General features: G+C 57.2%; 1 protein-coding gene across 1 annotated transcript; it reads right to left on the bottom strand.

Moving 5' to 3' along the window:
- Nucleotides 1–733: 733 nt before the first annotated feature.
- MTCH1 (mitochondrial carrier 1) lies at nt 734–15,360 on the bottom strand. Its single transcript, XM_029069664.1, has 12 exons — nt 15,208–15,360; nt 11,494–11,578; nt 8,205–8,311; nt 7,511–7,588; nt 6,868–6,925; nt 6,566–6,617; nt 5,720–5,779; nt 4,651–4,744; nt 3,956–4,003; nt 3,437–3,504; nt 2,773–2,848; nt 734–2,143 (listed from the first exon to the last, which is right to left on the bottom strand). Exons 1-12 carry the CDS (start codon nt 15,358–15,360, stop codon nt 2,072–2,074), a joined length of 951 nt encoding a protein of 316 aa, XP_028925497.1. The 3' UTR covers nt 734–2,071.
- Nucleotides 15,361–20,137: the final 4,777 nt, after the last annotated feature.

Below are 20,137 nucleotides of genomic sequence, written 5' to 3'. Positions count from 1 at the left end.
TGCCTCCCAAGTCCTTGCTCTTACCACTAGGTCACGTTACTTCCAATCCAGGCCCGGAAATCAAGTCCAGAGTGGTAATGGCAGGAGGGGAGGGCACCCCAGCTACTCACAGGCTCCAATAGGGCGCTGACCAGGATGCCCCTGCAGCCCCAGCGGCCACCTCGCCCAGCAACCCGGCCCAGGAGAGGATTGGGAGTGGGAAGGCTGGGGGCGTCTCCCATCTAGGCATCCTTCAGCTGCCCCCAAATTCTGAGCACGACCCCAGGTGGGGCTACGGAGCTACAGAAATGCCCTCGCACCTGGCAAGAGTCAGAGTCGGTCAGGCGGGGAAGACCCACCCCGTCTCCCAACCCCAGGGGCGCCATCCATCTGGGCCCTTCTTGTCCACACACACCAGTGAGACCTCTGATGCCACGGGGCCTAGCCTGGCTATCCCTGTGGCCACCCCAGCAGCCCCGCATCTCTGTCCCGGTGCAGCGGGGCGATCTGACCCAGAGAGGTCCCGGACAACTGGAGAGAAAGGAGCTCTGGCCCACTGGTCCTCTTGCTGTCTCCCACCCCCAGAAAGGGTGCCGAAGAACGGAGCCAACAGATGCTTGCCAGAAGGGGGGCAAGGAGGATGGGGGAACAGGGGTTGTGCGGAGCAGCCCTCCACTGTCTAGAGATCCCAGGCATCAGGCTGCCAGAGATGACAAGCCACACTAGCCCTGAGATGAGCAAGACGGACACCGAGTAGAGGCAGCTCCAGGGTTTATTTACAGGTGGGATTACAGAGTCTTTGGAGGCCGGATAGCTTTGTCAGACGGGCCGTGCGGGGCTGGGCCATTGGGAATGAATGAGGAGGGGCTGCCCGGACTGGAACCCACTTCAGATTGTTCCCGATGCTGCCCAATTGAGCGGGGAGGGAGCTCCACAGCTCAAGGCAGAGCCGAGGGCAAGAAGCGACATGTGTCCGGGCGGGGAACACCAAGAAAACAAACAGATGTGAATGGTAAGCGGACCCAAGCCGGGTCACCACGGCAGCTGCCCCGAACCCAGCCTGGGCCTAGGACCAGGTGACTAATGGGAAGACCATCACCATCAGGACTTTCACCCCCACTGAGCAATGGAGATGTCCTGTCAGGCCCATCTAGGACGGCAGACTGGGATACCGGGACTGCTGGGCTACCCACTCTAGTCCTCGCCCACCGGACCCCCACCGGTTTCCCCAGCAAAGCTTTCCCCTGACCGGGCTCAAGTTTAGCCTGCAGCAGCTCAGAAGGACTCGGGGCTTCCGCAGTCAAGTTGGGGAGAGGCAGGCCAGGTTTCACTACGAGATCAACGCCCTTGGCTCTTCCCCAGCCAACTCGCTAGGTCGTGGGAGGCACTAGGTAGGCCCTGGCAGGACTTCAGCCCGCATACCAGGGCGGGGGAGGGGGAAAAGGTAGGGGAGTGTGTAAATGGGGGAGGAGAGGGAAGAGGAAGAGACTGCATTTCCCCATTTCTCTTTCAGCCCTCCATCCATCTCCCTACATGAGAGGCCTGAGTGGCTGCAGACAGGGGCCTTTTGCCCATCCTTCTGGAGCAAGGCCTCCCACAGTGAGTGAGGGGCTGGAGCCCTACCCCACTGCACCTCCCAGCCCACCCACTCCCCGCCACAGACTCCAGGACGGGGCAATCGGGAGGGAACTGGGCCACGGGGAGCCTCTGGTCTGCCCAGGCAACCCAGCTCGGTTACACTTCGGGTCCCCCAGGCTGGCAGAGGTGCCCACCGGCCCAGGCCCCGTAGCCCAACCCACTTAGCTCCACCAGTCCCTCAGTCCTCGCCTTTCACCATCTCCTCCCTGACTGCCGGTGCTGTCGTCCCGGCCACGATCCTCGGTCTCCGGCCCGGTGGGGGAGGTCCTTCCGGGCTGGGGCTGCAGGGGAAGGCTGGGGAGGGGGATTAGATCTGGTCCTTAGGCCGGCTGCAGAAGAAAAAGGTCGGGCACCCCCCATCTCCCCGGTCCTTACAAGCCCCTGCGGGCTGGGCCCGCTCCAGCTGGCAGAGGTAATAGGTCCGTTATTACTATTACACCGAAACCATTTCCACTTAGTCCAGGGAGAAGCTCGCCGCTGCGGAGACTCGGCGGAAAAGTAGACTCGATCCCCGGAAGAGCTGGCCCTGGAGGAGAGAACAGAGAGGTGGAAGGGGCACAGGGGAGCAGAGAGAGTTTCGGTCCCTCTCCAGAAGACGGGGTGCCTTCACGGGGCTCCAGGTGAAATAACCCCGGTGGGGTCCCTAGGTTGCCGTCACCCAAAACACCGCCGGCGGGCCCGGTTCCCCAGTGCTGCTGGGTGGGAGCGGACGTGCTGCGGACCTTGGCGTCCCGGGGGCAGGGGCGGCCCCTGACACACTCCGTCAAGCTCCCGAGGTCTCACCCGGCTTGAGGGGAGAGACCTCGGTCACTGTCGTTGGGGAGGGAGAGGAGGGAGCGACAAAGGAGAGAACAAAACAGACACTGTGGGGAAGAGGTGTCTTACACCTCAGGCCACCCATATTAGTTGGAGATGAGGGGCAGAGAGGAGTGGAGAGGGCTGGAGAGGTGCCCAGAGGCTGGCAGTTCCTTCAGTTCCTGAAGCCTTGCTATAGAACAGCTTGTCCTCTACTGAACCCAGGGGTCTAAAGAGGGTCGACCAGCTAGCTGGGTGGACTGCAGCCCCCATCTCCTAAACATGCCCGAGCGACAGGCGGGACTCAGGAACCCGAGTTCCGGGCCCAGCGTCGGGCACCGATCCTCCCCTCTAGCTTACCTGGATACTCAGATGTCTCCAGCACTGAATCCAGGAGTGAAATACAGGAGAGTAAGGAGGAAGGCCAGCCAGCAACCTGCAGGAGAACCCCACAGTGGCTCATTCAGCTCCTCCTTCCCCCGCTCCCCTCCACCAGTTCCTAGAGAACACCCAGAGGACGGGTCAAAGAGCCAGAGAGGCCTGAGTGATGGCTCCTGGGGGGGTGAGAGGCAGGGTGCAGAGGGGTGCCGGAGCTCCAAAGCGAGGTGGGCCTTTGGGAGCAGTTGCAGGATTGTCCCCGGCAGAGGCGTCGGCCAGCTGGCCAGAGGGCCAGGCAGCCGGAGGCCCCGGGTAAAGGCCCACTAAGAACGATCACCCGGGGAAGTTGAAAGTCCTTTTCCAAGGCACTTCCACATCCATCTCTCATCTGCGCAGCATTTCGGAGAGGTAGGGAGAAGTGGGCATCATCACCCTCATTTTACAGATCAGGAAACAGGACCGGAGAAGTCAAGTGACTTGCCCAGAGTCACAAGGCAGACCAGTGGCAGAGCTGGGACTAGAGGCCAGGTCTCCTGACACCAGGCCCACTTGGATCCTGCAGAGGGGAAGGAGCCAGAGGGTCTGTGGGGCCGGGGGGAGGGTAGGGGAGAGTCAGAGAGGTGCCAGGTGGGGATCAAGAACTCACCCACAGTTGTTCACCGCCATGAGGTCACCCACCAGCAGGAAAGGGTAGGTCAGCACGCTCATTGCAATCTGAAGAGCAGAAGCCCAAGGCTGACCCGGCCAGCCAGTTCCCCCAGGGCCAGCCCCCTCCCCCCGGGGGCACAACCCGGCAGCTCCCCCCGGTCCCACCTCTCGGGGTGACCCTGGTCTCCCCAGACTACAGAACCCGAGCCCCCTCCAGACCCCTTCGGGGGAACCCCTGGATGGGCTGCTTCTGCTGGACCCTTGCGATTTGGGTGAGGGAACCAACCACCGGACAATTCCTTGGCCCCATATCACCGTGAAGCAGTCAAGAAACGAGGGCCCGGCCTTGCCCGGCGGTGAACCGACCCAGTGTCCCTCCACCCCCCGGGGGGCTGTGCCCAAGAAGCTGCAAAGGACAGGCATTTGGGGATCCCACCCCAATATCCCTGGAACCTGGAATCCCTAGCCAACCTCCCCCAGCCCTCACCCTGATCCCCAAGGGCCCAGGGCCACCTACCCCCATCACAAACTTGGTGTAGCTGCGGATGATGGACACGTGGCTGAACTGGAAGGAGACAGGGTTGTCAGGCTGGAAATGCATCTTTCTCTAGGTTGGGGGCCCGAACGGGGAACCGGCCACCGGGACCCGGCCACCCTCTCGGCCGTACTCTCAGGGCTGGGCTCTGGTCCCCTCTGGCCCGGACTACCACATTCCCCCTCCTCTGGCCTAGGCTTCCTTCCACTGGCCTTGAGTCTCTCCTTGCCCTGACCACTCTCCTCGGGGCCCTACAGTGACTTCCCACTGCCCACGGAGTAAGACTAAGACCTTTCCCCTGCCCCAAAGTCTTAGGCTTGGGTGGGAGAAGAGGTCTAAGCCTCTGCCACACGCTGGCCCAGCCCTTCCACGGTGCCCAGGCAGTAGGAGAGTAGGCTGCCCATCTGGGAAGAGCAAATTCTTTTTTCCCCTCTCCCAAGCCAACCGACTTTCCAACCACACCACAGGCGTCCAAGCGTCCCATGGGGAAGATATGGGGAGAAACCCTGTCACCCCAGGAAGGGGAGGGATGGATTGGGGGGAGGGAGGGAAACCTGGGAGTTTTTCAATCTCGTTCCTCCTTTCCTCGAAGCTCTGGGAAATGGCAAACGGAGCGAGAGCTCTGGACCTATAGGCACCACTCCCCATCACCCCGAGGCCCGTCGCCCGCCACTCACACTGTCATCCACCATGTAGGCATTGATGAAGTGGGCCACCAGGTTGCAGCACCATAGGAAGATGAGGTCTCCTAGGAGGTGGGGGACCAGACCGCTGGGAAAAAAGTCAACAAAAGTGACACCTCGTCCCCCATTCTGGGACACGGTGCAGCGAGAGTACCGCTGGAGGCCCCCGGCTGGAGGGTCGCAGGGATCCTGGAGGTCCGTGGGGCGATGCCGGCATCCCGGGGAGAGCTTGGGGCAGGCCGGGGGGCTGCAGAAAACCTGCTCTGACCCAAGGTCACCGAGCCGCTTCTTTCCCACTCAGACCCGGGGACGGCCGTGGGGTGGCTCGACAGGTTCGGGGTTTAGAGAAAACCTGGGCCTAGACCTAGGCTCCCCAAGAGCGGAAAGGGGCCGGGACGGCAGGGGATCGGCTTTAGCGGCCATGAGCGCAACCTGCCGAGGCAGGAGACCTGCATTCTGTCGGGCATCAGAGACTCCCAGCTCCCTCGCCTGCTTGCCCGGAACTGGCTGGGAGAGAGGGAGGGGCCCATCGGCCCCTCTGCTTTGCTCCCCGGGCTCTGAGGGGTCCTGGCTGGACAGTGGGGGTGGGCGAGGAGGCAGAAGGAAGCTGGAGGGGCGTGGGGTCACAGGGGAACCCCAGGAGCCAGCTTCTCCTGTCCCACTCAAGTTTCCAGAATGCATTTCCCACATGGTCTACCCATCCCAAAGCTGCCAGAGAAAGCTTGTGGCTGGTCTCCTCTGCCAGGGGGTGCAAATTAAGAGGGACAATTATCTGGAGAGTTCGCTTCGTGGAGATGGCCACTCTGGAGGATCTCAGCCTCCAGATCTGACTTTTCAGGCCAAATTGAGCAGATCACTGTCAGAATCCATATCATTCTTCTTCTTGGGCAGGCACCACCCTGCCCGGGGCACCTTATGCGAGAACCGGGTTAGCGGGCGTGGGCTGTTTCCAGAGGCCGTCGTGGCCTACTGTTCCCGCCTGGGCTCGGCTCAGGAATCGAGAGAGGGCAGGGATAGGGGGTGAGGGGATGGCAGACGTGGGGGAGAGCAGAGACTCACGTACACAAAGAATCCCAGCAGTCCCTCCTCCCTGAAAATCTTCCCGATGGAGCTGAGCACACCGCTGCGGAGAAGAGCACGGGGGTCAGGTGGGCAAGCCCTGTCTGGGAGCCCCAAAATCCAACCCAGGGAAGAGAAAACTTCTGGAGGCAGTGCTGGAGAAGTCGGGGGACACAGGAGACACGGGACTCACACACACTGACTCTTCAGCTTTCGACTAAGGAGCCTCTTTGGGCCTAGTGAACAGGGCTCGTGGAGGCCCCAGCAGGCCAGGGCAGCAGCCTTGCCAGGGAGTGGGAGGAGGGGGTGGTCCCCAGCGGCTCTTGAAGGGGTGAAATAGGGCCTGGGAGACATCAGCTGAGCAGCAGGGGTGCGGGGTGACCCACCGGCCTCACAGCAGCCAGGCTGTCATACGGGAGACAAGGGGTGGAGACCCAGGAGATGGAAGGGCACGTCAGGAACCTCAAAACCCAGTACTCTGGGGCTTCGCCCCACCACGGAGGAGGCCTGGGGTGCAACGGCCAGGTCACTGCTGGCTCCGAGCGGTCCCAGGGGCCGGGGTCTTCCCCAAACTGGATCCTCAACGGGTGGAGAGGAGGCGCCCGTCCACCTTCAACAGCTCCTACCTCCTAGGACCCCACGGCCCGGAGCTCAAGGTTGTCCATGAGCCTCGGTGGCCTCCCTCAGTCAGACCCATGCCCCCTTTTCCTATGGCTTGGAGGGCTCTGGGCTGCACCAGCAGCAGCGGCCTTGGACTGGCCCAAGGTGCCCCATCTACAGGAAGGAACCGCTTTTGGAGTTCAGCTCCCTCCCGGCCAGGTGCCCCCAAGACCCACAGCACGTTACCTACCTGTACTTGCCCTCCCGACCCACAAACTGGACCATGCAGCGCATCGAGATGACTGACGGAAGGAAAGGGAAGCCAACTAGACAAGTTAGAAGCACATCCCCGCCCCGGGCCCCCCAAAACTGTCATCGGGAGGGTCAGGAGGAGGGGCCGGGGAAGGAGGAGGAGGAGGAGGAGGAGGAGAAGGAGACAGCACGGCGCGGGCGCTCAAAGCCACGGGGCAGGGAAAGGCCAAAGGCCGGGTTTCCTAATCCCCAACCAGGAGGCCCGGAGGCGGGCAGATGGGGTGAGCCGCTCCCGCTCACCGTGCAAAGGATGAGCGAGCACCCGGGACACACACTGCATCACCATCTCGTGGGAGGTCTGGAAGAGAGCAGGAGGTCAAGGCCCAGCTGCCGGCCCCGGCCCCACAGCCCCGCCCCACAGCCAGCCCCCTCTTCAAGGAGCGGCAGCCTCTCTCTTTCTCTCCCCCTCAAATCGAGCAGGGGCTGCCCCAGGGAACATCCCCGCCTTTGGGGGGAAGGAGGGGGCATGCTCTCCCTTGCAATGGGGTGACTCCCCGAGCTCTCGCTGCATCTCACCCCTACGACTGGGCCCACTCGCTTCAGCCCCGTTGACTCGCCCTCCCTTTCCCGGGACTGAAAGCAGCCAGAGAAGTGTCCACCTCTGTTTTCTGTCAGGGTCAAGAAATCCACAGGGATCAAAAGAAGTGAGGGAGAATGGACAGCGGCGGGGCCGCCCCCCGGCATATTCTCCTCCACCGCCCGGCTTCCGCTGCCCGTTCGGGATTCCAGCCTGACCCCCCAGGGGCCTCGCCACCTCTCCAAAGGGCCCTATTATGCCCAACCAACCCTGTCACTCAAGGAGACTGGCAAGCCTGGCCGGGCCCTCTCCCAGCCAAAGTCGCTTGCCCCCCGCCCACCCTCCACGGGGTCCAGTGGGCATTACCTGTTTCACCACTTTTCTCAGGGACGTCTTCACGTCATCCTTGTTGGACACGTGCTCCACTTCCTCCTGGGGGAAGGCCTGAGACACAGGAAACAAAGGAGAGGGAAGGTCCGCCGGGTTAGCCAGCGGCCGCCGGGATTCCTCACGAGTCCCAGCCCTTCCGTCCGCCGTACTCGCTGGCTGGAGGCGGAGACCCAGGTGGCTCTTGCTCCTCGTCCCGGTAGGTAGGGCTCTTTTCCTCCCAAGCAATGGGGACCTCGGGGGCTGACTCGGCTGCTTCCAATCCCGGGGGACAGTTCCCGCTGACATCGGCTAGGCCTCCGGAACTGTGGTTTCTCGTTCACCTATCCGGGCCTCGGGGTTCCCGCCAAAACCCACACCGGGGTGGTCGGCCAGAAGAGAGGTTTGAAAGGGCCCGATCCCCCTTGCTCAGGCTGCCCCTAGGCGGGCCGGTCAGCCTTCCGGACAAGCAGCCACCAACCGGTCGGAAAGCCGAGGGAGCCCCTTCCGGAGATCCTAGAGGAATGGGAGCCTACGGGGCCGGGGTCCATTGGCGGCTGGGCCGGACTTCTGCAGAGCCAAATCGGCTAAGGCAAAAACAGCAGAGATGAAGGGGCGGAGAGACAGCAGGCTAGACATCATGCCCAACCACCCCGGCCGGCCTCCCGCCTCGCCAGACCGAACGGGTCCTCACCTTCTTCACCCCGCCCCGGGTCACTGTGGAGAGAACACTGGATACCAGTTGGGGGCTGAGGCCTCGGAACAGGCCCCTCTTCCCGTCCACTTGCACGATATGCCTGGCTGGGGGAGGGAACCGGGTTGCAGTCTCGGCCCAGTCCGGTCCAGCCCGCCCCTTCCACTCCCTCACCCAGACAGCCCTGGAGGGCGGGGACCTCCCCATCCCCTCTGACCGCAACAAGGTCCTCCGGCACACCTTTCCCTCTGAGTGTGGTTTCCGGGGACCCTCTCTGCGAGGACCGTGTTTGCAGCAGGCAGACGCTCACGGTCTCGGAAACAAAGGACGGGCAAAACTGACCCGCTCTCGGCTCCCTGCAGTGGAAGCTAGACCGAAAGCTCCTTCAGGGCGGGGATCGTGTCTACCGACTCTATAGTGCTGTACTCTCCCAAGTGCTCAGTACGGTGCTCCGCGCACAGATAGCCTCCATATATTGATTGACTGATTGAGGAAGCCCCGTGGGAAGAGAAAACTCCTTCTTTGCCTGGAACTAGGAGTGAATCCTAGTTCGGCAACCCCTGGTTGGGAATCCTGGCTGGCAACATCAGTTGCCCTCTGCGGACCTGTTTCTCCCTAGGCAAAATGGCACAAATCCTTCTTGGATTCAACCTCTTGGGATGATTTGGGCCCACGAGGAAACCCTGTGTCTGGGAAAGAGCTAAGAGAGTAGATAAATCCAAAGGGTGACTGGAGTACGCCAAGCCCCCCAGGAAGACAGAGCAAGACACTGTCTGCCAGATAGACGGCCGTGGACCTGGCTCTCCTTGCAACCCGTGCCTCATTCCTTTTCTTTTTTAAATTGGATTTGTTAAGCACCTACTACTTGCCAGGCACTGTACTAAGCACTGGTGTAGACACAAGAAAACCAGGTTGGACACAGTCCGTGTCCGACACGGGGCTCACGGTCTTAATCCCCATTTGACATCTTAGAGAACAGAGGCACAGAGAAGTGAAGTGACTTGCCCAGCGTCACACAGCAGACAAGTGGAAGAGCTGAAATCAGCACTGTACTAAGCCCTTGAGAGAGTATAATACAACAATAAACAGACAAATTCCCTGCCCACAACGAGCTTATAGTCTAGAGGAGGGGAGAGAGACATCAGGACAAATAAATAAAATTACAGATACGGACATAAGTGCTGTGGGGCTGGGGGGTGGAGGGGAGAGCAAAAGGAGCAAGTCAGGGCGAAGCATAAGGGAGTGGGATATGAGGAGCGGAGGGGTTTAGTTTGGGAAGGCCTCTTGGAGGAGATGTGCCTTCAATAAGGTTTTGAAGCGGGAGAGAGTAATTGTTGGATTTGAGGGAGGGCACGCCAGAGGCAGGACATGGGTGAGGGGTTGGTAACGAGACACATAAAATGGAGGCACAGTGAGAAGGTTAGCACTCGAGGAGCAAAGTGTGTGGGCTGGGTGGTAGAAGGAGAGGAGCGAAGTGAGGTATGAGGGGGCGAGAAGGTGGTGTGCTTTTAAAGCCAATGGTGAGGAGCTTTTCTTTGAGGCGGACGGACAATCACTGGAATTTTATAGACCACCTGTACTTCCCAGCACCCAGCACAGTGCTCTGTCCACAGTCGGGGACTCTGGGCCAAGCGCCGTCCCTGTCTTCCAGGCGTTGATCTGCCCCGATGATAACCCGCAGCCTGTTGAATTCATCTGCTGGTCCACCGGACCCAAGCAGCAGATATCTGGGGGGCTGGGGGTTGGGGGGGAAGGCGATCCAGGTCGCCTCTTAAGGATTAATCAATCGAGAGAGGAGGACCAGAGTCAGATGTCAGGAAAGCACGAGGTGGGGAAGTACGACCGGCTTAGGTCGGAATACACAGAGGCGTGAGGACAGCATCACTCAGCCAAGAGGCTGGACTCACAACAATCTCGAGTGGACAAGGAGGCCTTTAGGAAAGGGAAGGTTCGAAAAGTCAGGGTTTCCAAAGCAAGGGACCAGCTGGTGCCCGAAACCATGCCAGAGAAAGAGCGTGTCACCACGGAGAAGGCCTGGGTGTGAGTTCCGCTGGTTCCCGCCCCCTTCGCCCCCATCGCTAGCTCGTTAGGAGATTGGTGGCTGCAGCTGCACGGAGAATGTAGCGGTGCGGAGTCACTGTTTCTGGTGCAAACACCGGGCAAGGAACGAGAGCTTAGCCGGGGGGGTGCCCTGGTCCTGCAGTTGAGATCTGCCCACTGCAGCCAAAACTCGTTTGGCTGTGAGCAGATCTCCACCAAGTGCTTCTTTTAATGGTATTTTTTAAATGCTTACTAGGTGCCAGGCACTGTACAAAGCAGTGGGGTAGACAGAAGCTAATCGGGTTGGACACAGTCCGTATCCCCTATGGGGCTCACAGTTTTAATCCCCATTTTACAGATGGGGACAGTGAAGTGACCTGCCCAGGGTCACAGAGCAGACGAGGGACGGAGCCGTGATCAGAAGCCAGGTCCTGTTGACTCCAGGACCGTTCTGTTTCTCGGTTACTTCAGAAGGCCCAGTGATCTTCTCTGACCAAACCAGGGAAAGGAGGGCAGCTGGGCCTCCACAGACGGAAGCAAAACTGCTTTTTTTCACCTGCCGCTCTGACCCTCACCACAGCCCCAGGCAACCCTTCGCTGGTCCGACCTTCTCGGAAATCCCCAGGCCGACCAAACGGTCAGCTCGGTTCTCCTAAACCAGCTCCTGCCAGCAACCCACTTCCTCTCCTCCCCGACCGCTACTGGTGCGGGTCAGGCAGCTCCTGAGACCATCTGGGCGCTTATCTGGCAAAGCTGAGGAAAAGCTGGAATTCTGCCGAGATGGGGAGCAGAATCCCTAATCCTTCCCTCCTATGGCCTGGTCCATTCCTGGAAGTCTCAAAATATCATCCCCGGAAGCTCCCCACATTGGGAATCTGCATGGCCTGAGAGCGAGGGGAGGAAAGAGAGGGCAGTGGTAATAATAATAATACTAATAATGTTGGTATTTGTTAAGCGCTTACTATGTGCCGAGCACTGTTCTAAGCGCTGGGGTAGACATAGGGGAATCAGGTTGTCCCACATGGGGCTCACAGTCTTAATCCCCATTTTACAGATGAGGGAACTGAGGCACAGAGAAGTTAAGTGACTCGCCCACAGTCACACAGCCGACAAGTGGCAGAGCTGGGATTCGAACTCATGAGCCCTGACTCCAAAGCCCGTGCTCTTTCCACTGAGCCACGCTGCTTCTCCAAGTGGTCAGTCCAGCGTTGCGGAGGCTCGGTCCGGCTGGGAGGGAGAGGACACTCACCGTAGGTGAAGAAGCCAGGCAGGTACAGGACTTTTCTCCCCAGCAAGTTGGTCCCCACGGTGGGAGGCAGTGGTTCGTGTCCAACCTACGGAGAAATCCCGGCTCAGATGTCTTTTCCCACCCAGCTACCTGATTTTCCCAGTAGCATAGGCCAGATTTCCGGCACCCACCTTCCTCCGACCCAGAACCGCCTTCCTCCGACCAGACCCTCGCCTGAAGTTCCGCTCCTCTAGCCACGGCACCCTAACTGTAAACTTGCCATGGGCAGGGAATGTGTCCGCTAATTCTACGGTAGTGTACTCGCCCAAGCGGTTAGCATAGTGTTCTGCACGTAGTAATAATAATAATTATGGTATTTCTTAAGCATTTACTATGTGCCAAGCACTATTCTAAGCGTTGAGGTAGATACGAGGCAATCGGGCCGTCCCAAGTGGGGCTCACGTTCACAGTCTTAATCCCCATTTTACGGATGAGGTAACTGAGGCAGAGAAGTGGCTTGCTCAAGGTCACACAGCAAAGTGGTGGAGCAGGGATGAGAGCCCCCATCCTCTGACTCCCACGCCCGTGCTCCTTCCACTAAGCCACGCTGCTTCTCCCAAAGCACTCAGTGAATAGAACATTTATTTTGCATATTTAATAATAATAATGTTGGTATTTGTTAAGCGCTATGTGCCGAGCACTGTCTAAGAGCTGGGGTAGATACGGGGTAATCAGGTTGTCCCACGTGAGGCTCACAGTTAATCCCCGTTTTACAGATGAGGGAACTGAGGCACAGAGAAGTGAAGTGACTTGCCCACTGTCACACGGCTGACAAGTGGCAGAGCCGGGATTCGAACCCATGACCTCTGTCTCCCAAGCCCAGGCTCTTTCCACTGAGCCACGCTGCTTCTCTATAATGTATTTGTATATGTATTTGTCCTTGTACTTTAGGTTGTTTTAGTGTTTTCTTGTTTCACCACTCCTGAGGTGTGTCTCCAGACCCCTTTCCCCATGGGAGCTCCTTGAGGGCCAGGAACCGTGTCTACAATCTCCACTTATGTACTCTCTCCCACAGTAAGCGCTTAATAAATATTAGCTGGGGAAGCAGCATGGCTCAGTGGAAAGAGCCTGGGCCTGGGAGTCAGAAGGTCACGGCTTCTGATCCCGGCTCCACCCCTTGTCTGCCGTGTGACCTTGAGCAAGTCACTTCACTATTCTGTGCCTCAGCCCATAACAGGGACCATTATTATAATTACCTTGTATTCATTAAATCGGATTTATTGAGCGCTTACTGTGGGCAACGCCCTGTACTGAGCGCTTGGAAAGTACAATTTGGCAACAGATAGACACTCCCTACCCAACGACGGCTCACGGTCTAGAAGGGGGAGACGGACAACAAAATATCTACCCCAGCGCTTAGAACGGTGCTTGGCTCATAGCAAGCACTTGAGTGCCATCATGATTATTAGCTCATTCAATCGCACTTATTGAGCGCGTTTTGTGTGCAGAGCACTGTGATAAGCGCTTATAATAATAATGATGGTATTTGCTAAGCGCTTACTGTGTGCCAAGCACTGGGGTAGATTCAAGGCAATCAGGTTGTCCCACTTGGGGCTCACAATCTTAGTCCCCATTTTCCAGATGAGGTACGTGAGGCCCAAAGAATAATAACAATACTAACGTTGGTATTTGTTAAGCGCTTACTATGTGCCGAGCACTGTCCTAAGCAATGGGGTAGATACAGGGTGATCAAGTTGTCCCATATGGGGCTCACAGTCTTAATCCCCACTTTACAGATGAGGTAACTGAGGCAGCGAGAAGTGACTTGACTAAAGTAACACAGCTGTCAGGTGGCGGAGCCAGGATTAGAACCCATGACCTGGTCACGGTCGCCAGACTACTTGTCTTGTTTTGCTCTGCTGTCTGTCTCCCCCGTTTAGACTGTGAGCCTGTTACTGGGTAGAGATTGTCTCTATCTGTTGCCCAACTGTACATTCCAAGAGCTTAGTACGGTGCTCGGCACACAGTAAGCGCTCAATAAATACTACTGAATGAATGAATGACCTCTGACTCCTAAGCCCATGCTCTTTCCAGTGAAGCAGCGCGGCTCAGCGGAAAGAGCCCGGGCTTGGGAGTCAGAGGTCATGGGTTCTAATCTCGGCTCTGCCGCTTGTCAGCTGTGACCTTGGCCAAGTTACTTCTCCCCCGATGAGACCGTGAGCCCGTCATTGGGCAGGGACGGTCTCTACCTGTTGCCAAATTGTCCATTCCAAGCGCTCAGTCAAGTGCTCTGCACATAGTAAGCGCTCAATAAATACCACCGAATGAATGAGGTCTCAGTGACCTCATCTGTAAAAAGGGAATGAAGACTGGGAGTCCCATGTGGGACCACCTGATGACCCTGTGCTTCCCCCAGCGCTTCAAACAGTGCTCGGCACGTAGTGAGAAGCAGCATGGCTCAGTGGAAAGAGCCCGGGCTTGGGAGTCAAGAGGTCATGGGTTCTAATCCCCGCTCCGCCACTTGTCAGCTGTGTGACCTTGGGCAAGTCACTGCTCTGTGCCTCAGTTTCCTCATCTGTAAAATTGGGATGAAGACTGTGAGCCCTACGTGGGACAACCTGATGACCCTGTATCTCCCCCAGTGCTTGGAACAGTGCTCTGTGCACAAAGTAAGCGCTTAACAAATACCAACATTATTATGATGTTGGGATACTACTCTCTAATAATAATGATGATGTGAGTGCCGTGACTTGCCCAAAGTCACAGAGCTGCCATGTGGTGGAGCTGGGGATTTGAGCCAGGTGAGGAGGAGGAGGACAGAGGAGGAGGATGGAGGAGGAGGAGGATGGAGGTGGAGGATGGAGGAGAATAGAGGTGGATGATGGAGGAGGAGGATGGAGGAAGAGGATGGAGGAGGATGGAGGAGATGGATGGAGGATAGAGGAGGAGGCTGGAGGAGGAGGATAGAGGAGGAGGGGGAGAAGGGAGGACAGAGGAGGAGGATGGAGGAGGAGGATAGAGGAGGAGGATGGAGGACAGAGGAGGAGGATGGAGAAGGAAGAGGATGGAGGAGGAGGATGGAGGAGGAGGATGGAGGACAGAGAAGGAGGATGGAGGAGGAGGATGGAGGATAGAGAAGGAGGATGGAGGAGGAGGAGGACGGGAGGAGGCTGGAGAAGGAGAATGGAGGGCAGAGGAGGAAGATGGAGGACAGAGGAGGAGGATGGAGGAGGATAGAGGAGGCTGGAGGAGGAGAATGGAGAACAGAAGAGGAGGGTGGAGGATAGGGGAGGATGGAGGAGGAGGAGGAGGACGGAGGAGGAGGAGGATGGAGGACAGAGGAAGATGGAGGACAGAGGAAGGAGAATGGAGGATAGAGGAGGAGGCTGGAGGAGGAGAATGGAGGACAGAGGAGGAGGGTGGAGGATAGGGGAGGATGGAGGAGGAGGAGGATGGAGGACAGAGGAAGGAGGATGGAGGACAGAGGAGGATGGAGGAGGAGAATGGAGGACAGAGGAGGAGGATGGAGGACAGGGGAGGAGGGAGGAGGATGGAGGACAGAGGAGGCTGGAAGAGGAGAATGGAGAAGGAGGAGGATGGAGGCCAGAGGAGGAGGATGGAAGATAGAGGTCGGAGGCTAGAGGAAGAGGGAGGATGGAGGAGGAGGGCTGGTCCCGCCTGGTCCGTCGGCGCCCCCGGCCGCCCCGCCCCGCCCCGCCCCCGCGAGCAGAGCACCTGGATGAGCAGCTTGACATAGAGCAGCGGGTGGCTGAGCACCGTCATCCCCGCCCCCAGCGCCACCACCAGCGCCTCGGCCGCCGCCGCGCCGTCCCCCGGCGCCGAGGCCCCGGCCCCCGACGCCGCCTCCGGCCCGCGCCGCCCGGCCATCCCCCGCCCCCCCCCCACCCCGCCGCCCCACCGCGCGTGCGCCACACGCCCCGGCCGCACCCAGGGGGGCCCCCGTCACGTGAACAGGGTCGAGGGCGGTGGCGGCGGCGGCGGGGCCGTACCATCCGGTGACCGCGGGGGGGGGGGCGGGGCGCGCAGCAGAATGGTATGCGCCGAGCCCGCTGCATTCTGGGCGGGGCCCCCGAGGTGGTGGCTGCGGCCCCGGGGCGCGGGGGCGGCTGGGTAATGGGCCTCACTGGTTCATTCATTCGCTCATCATTCATTCATTCGTATCTATTGAGCGCTCACTCTGTGCAGAGCACTGGACGAAGCGCTTGGAATGGACAATTGGGCAACAGATAGACCCCCGTCCCTGCCCAATGACGGGCTCACAGTCTAATCGTTCGTTCAGTCATCCTCATTGAGCGCTCACTGTGTGCAAAGCACTATTTCAAGCACTTGGGAGAGTACGGTAATAATAAGAATAATGTGGGTATGGGTTAAGCGCTCACTGTGTGCCGAGCACTGTTCTAAGCGCTGGGGTAGATACAGGGGAAGCAGGTTGTCCAAGCTGAGGCTCACAGTCTTAATCCCCATTTTACAGATGAGGGAACTGAGGCCCCGAGAAGTTAAGTGACTTGCCCAAAGTCACACAGCTGACAGGTGGCAGAGGCGGGATTGGAACCCGTGACCTCTGACTCCCAAGCCCGGGCTCTTTCCACTGAGCCATACTGCTCAGTACAGTGTCAGCATTAAGTACGGTGCTTGGCACGTAGTTAAGCGCTTAACAAATACCAGACTACTCGTTTTGTTTTGCTCATTTTGTTGTCCGTCTCCCCCATTTAGACTGTGAGCCCATTGTTGGGTAAGGATTGTCTCTATCTGTTGCCCAATTGGACATTCCAAGCGCTTAGTACAGCGCTCTGCCCACAGTAAGCACTCAATAAATGTGATTGAATGAAGTCAGTTCACTTCTCTGGGCCTCGGTTCCCTCATCTGAAAAATGGGGATCGAGACTGTGAGGCCCACATGGGGCAGGGCTGTGTCCAACCCGATTTGTTTGTATCCATCCCAGCGCTTAGTACAGCGCCTGGTACATAGTAAGCGCTTAACAAATACCATAATTAGAAGAATTATTACTGCAGTATAACAATAAACAGTCACAGCGGTTGGGCCTAAACCCCAATACGTGGATACCTGCTAGTTTTGCCCCATGTTTCTTCGTCACTGATAAATTGGTGCCGCGGTTGGCAGGCAGAATGTGGCAAGAGTGGAAGCTGGGTGGTCCAGGGAGAAGCGCATGGGACTGGGAAGAGGGCTCAGTCTGGGACGGGGACTGTGTTCTGCCTGATTGTCTTGCATCTGCCCCCAGTGCTCTCAGGGTCATCCCTGGAGAGTGTCCAGTCCTCTACCCAGTCTCGACTGTGGGAGGGAGAGCCAAGCAGAGGCCTGTCCATTCCATTCCTAGCTTGGCCAGTGGCTAGCGAATGGAAGGCCGTATGCTACACGTCAAAACTCACCTCCTCCAAGAGGCCTTCCCAGACTGAGCTCCCCTTCTCCCTCTACTCCCTCTACCGCTCCCTCTTCACCTCTCTGCAGCTAAACCCTCTTTTCCCCCCATTTCCCTCTGCTCCTCCCCCCTCCCTTCCCATCCCCTCAGCACTGTACTCGCCTGCTCGACTGTATATATTCTCATTACCCTATTTATTTTGTTAGCGAAATGTACATCGCCTCGATTCTATTTAGTTGCCATTGTTTTACGAGATGCTCTTCCCCTCGACTCTATTTATTGCCATCGTTCTCGTCCGTCCATCTCTCCCGATTAGACCGTGCGCCCGTCAAACGGCAGGGACCGTCTCTATCTGTTGCCGACTTGTTCATTCCAAGCGCTTAGTACAGTGCTCTGCACATAGTAAGCGCTCAATAAATACTATTGAATGAGAGAGTCGAGGGCAGAGACTCAAGTTGACTGCAAGGAAGGAAGCAGTGGTGAATCACTTCCATATTTTATCCGGGAAAACTGGGTGGATTGCATCAGAAAGATTGCTGATGGGGGTGAGGTGTTCTGGGAGAGATGTGTCCATGGTGTCGCTATGGGTCAGAGAGGACCCGACAGCAAAGGAGACAAGACCCCAGTGCTCAGAACAGTGTTGGGCACATAATAAGCTCTTAACAAATACCATATTTTTCATCCTGGCTCCACTACTGATGTGTGACCTTGGGCAAATCAAAACTTTTTTTTTTAATGGTCTTTGTTAAGTACTTACTACGAGACTTAAAGGGCAGGTGTTGTGAAGCTAAGGTCTTAGGCCTCTCCAGACCATTCATTCATTCAATAGCATTTATTGAGCGCTTACTATGTGCAGAGCACTGTACTAAGTGCTTGGAATGGACAAATCGGTAACAGATAGAGACAGTCCCTGCCCTTTGACGGGCTTACGGTCTAATTGAGAGAGTTGGAGGCACCCTGCTGGGATGCTCATGAGAAGCAGCAGGGTGTAGTGGCTAGAGCAGGGGCCTGGGAGTCAGAAGGTCATGGGTTCTAATCCCCGCTCCGCCACTTGTCTGCTGGGTGACCTTGGGAAAGTCACTTCACTCCTTCGGGCCTCAGTTACCTTACCTGCAAAATGAAGATTGAGACTGAAAGCCCCACGTGGGACGGGGACTGTGTCCAACCTGATTTGCTTGTGCCCACCCCAGGGCTTAGTACAGTGTCTGGCACATAGGAAGCGCTTAACAAATACCATTATTATTATTGTTATTAGTATTATTGTTATTCCTCACTGGGGGTGTACCTGTATGCCGTGGATTGATTGACCGATTGATTGAATCAGATTTCCAGACTCCTTTGCTCTTTCCACTAGGCCATACTCCCTCCTCTGTGGGGTTTTCTGGTCCAATTTGTGTTGTATTTTTCACCAGCCCATCACCTCCCTTCTTTTTGAGATTTTTTTTTTCTGTTCTTTTGCTCAGGGTCTCTTGGCTCCTCATTCAGTCCTGGGAACCTCCTCTCCACTTGAGCAGAGAGTCAGGAAGCTGGTGGAGCTTACGTTCAGTCAATCCTTCAGTGGTATTTATTAAGTGCATACTGTGTGCAGAGCCCTGTACTTAGCGTTTGGGAGAGTGCCATATAGAGTTGGTACCAATTTATTATACTGTACTCTCCCTAATGCCCGGTACAGTGCTCGGCACCCAGTAAGCATTCAGTAAATACTACTGATAAATTGAACGATTGTTTGGGGGATTCTCACAGTTAGGGGTGGGGGAAATGGTGGAACCAGGGCAAGTTCCACAATCTTATTTGCTTTTTCCTTTTAATATCAATCAACCAATCAATCACATTTATTTAGCGCTTATTATGTGCAGAGCACTCTACTAAGCACTTGGGAGAGTTCAACAGAATTAGAGGACACATTCATTCATTCATTCAATAGTATTTATTGAGCGCTTACTATGTGCAGAGCACTGTACTAAGCGCTTGGAATGAACAAGTCGGCAACTGATAGAGACAGACACGTTACTTACCGTTCATTCAGTAGTATTTATTGAGCACTTACTATGTGCAGAGCACTGTACTAAGCGCTTAGCACTGTACTAAGCCGTTGGTAGACCTGTCACTTGCCCATAACAAGCTTCCACCCCCTGAGTCCAAGAGGGTCCAGGCCCTGGGGGTCCAGAACATCCTGAGGGTCCACTTCATCCCCGCTTCCACTAGCTCCTGCACAAACTCAGGGTGAGAGCAGCTGAACCCAGGGTCTTTCCGGAATCCAGAGCCACTGGGGTGTCGGTGCTGTGTGCAAGCACCCCTCTCCCAGAGGAGACTGGGGAAGTAACAACAGCTGGGAGCTCCCAGCCTTGAGGCTCCACCTCCTTTTAGGGGGAGTTTGCAGGTAACTGCAAGGCCTGGAGATCCCCAACTGTCCCATGCCCGACCCACAGTACCCTAGGGAATGGCTGGCCAACGGCCCGATCCACTTCCTTTTCTCTCTGGGGCTCTGGGCGTCACCAGAGTCCCGGTGGGCCCATAGAGCTCATTCATTCATTTCAATCATATTTATTGAGCACCTAATGCTTGCAAAGCCACCGGTATTAAGCGCTTGGGAGAGTGCCATATTACAATAAACCGACACATTTCCCTGCCCACAGCGAACTTACAGGGGCCGTCGATTTACCCAGCCGTGAGCGTTAGGGGACCCGCTTTACCGTCACTATACCTCGATCTCGTCTATCTCGCCGCCGCCATCTCGCCCACATCCCGCCTCCGGCCCAGAGTGCCCTCCCTCTTCATATCCGACAGATAATGACTCTCCCCACCTTCAGAGCCTTTTCGAAGGCACATCTCCTCCAAGAGGCCTTCCTCACCTAAGTCCTCGCTTCCTCTTTTCTCACTCCCTTCTGCATCGCCCTGACTTGTTCCCTTTTTTCACCCAGCTCATCCAAGCCCCACGGCACTTACGTACTAATGTCCGCCTCTCCCTCTAGACTGTAAGCACCTTGTGGGCAGGGAATGTGACTGTTGTATTGTTGTGTTGTACTCTCCAAGTGCTTAGTACAGTACCCTGCACACCGAAAGCGCTCAGTGAGTACAACTGATTGATTGATTGGTTGATTGAGACTGGAGAGGCCAGAGACGGGCGGACCTGAAGCCTCCCTCTCTGCCTCGCCCCGATCTGTCTGCTCCTGACTGGCACCCCAGACTGTTGGGGGGAAGCCGAGCCCTGTGTGCTGAGGGACCCCGGTTACGGGGTCAGAGTCAAGCCAGGGCTGGCTTTAGCGC

Source organism: Ornithorhynchus anatinus, chromosome 7 (assembly GCF_004115215.2).
Source record: "Ornithorhynchus anatinus isolate Pmale09 chromosome 7, mOrnAna1.pri.v4, whole genome shotgun sequence".
NCBI lineage: Eukaryota > Metazoa > Chordata > Mammalia > Monotremata > Ornithorhynchidae > Ornithorhynchus > Ornithorhynchus anatinus.
The sequence above is the reverse complement of the archived record's forward strand: the minus strand, read 5'-3'. Positions and strand labels throughout refer to the sequence as shown.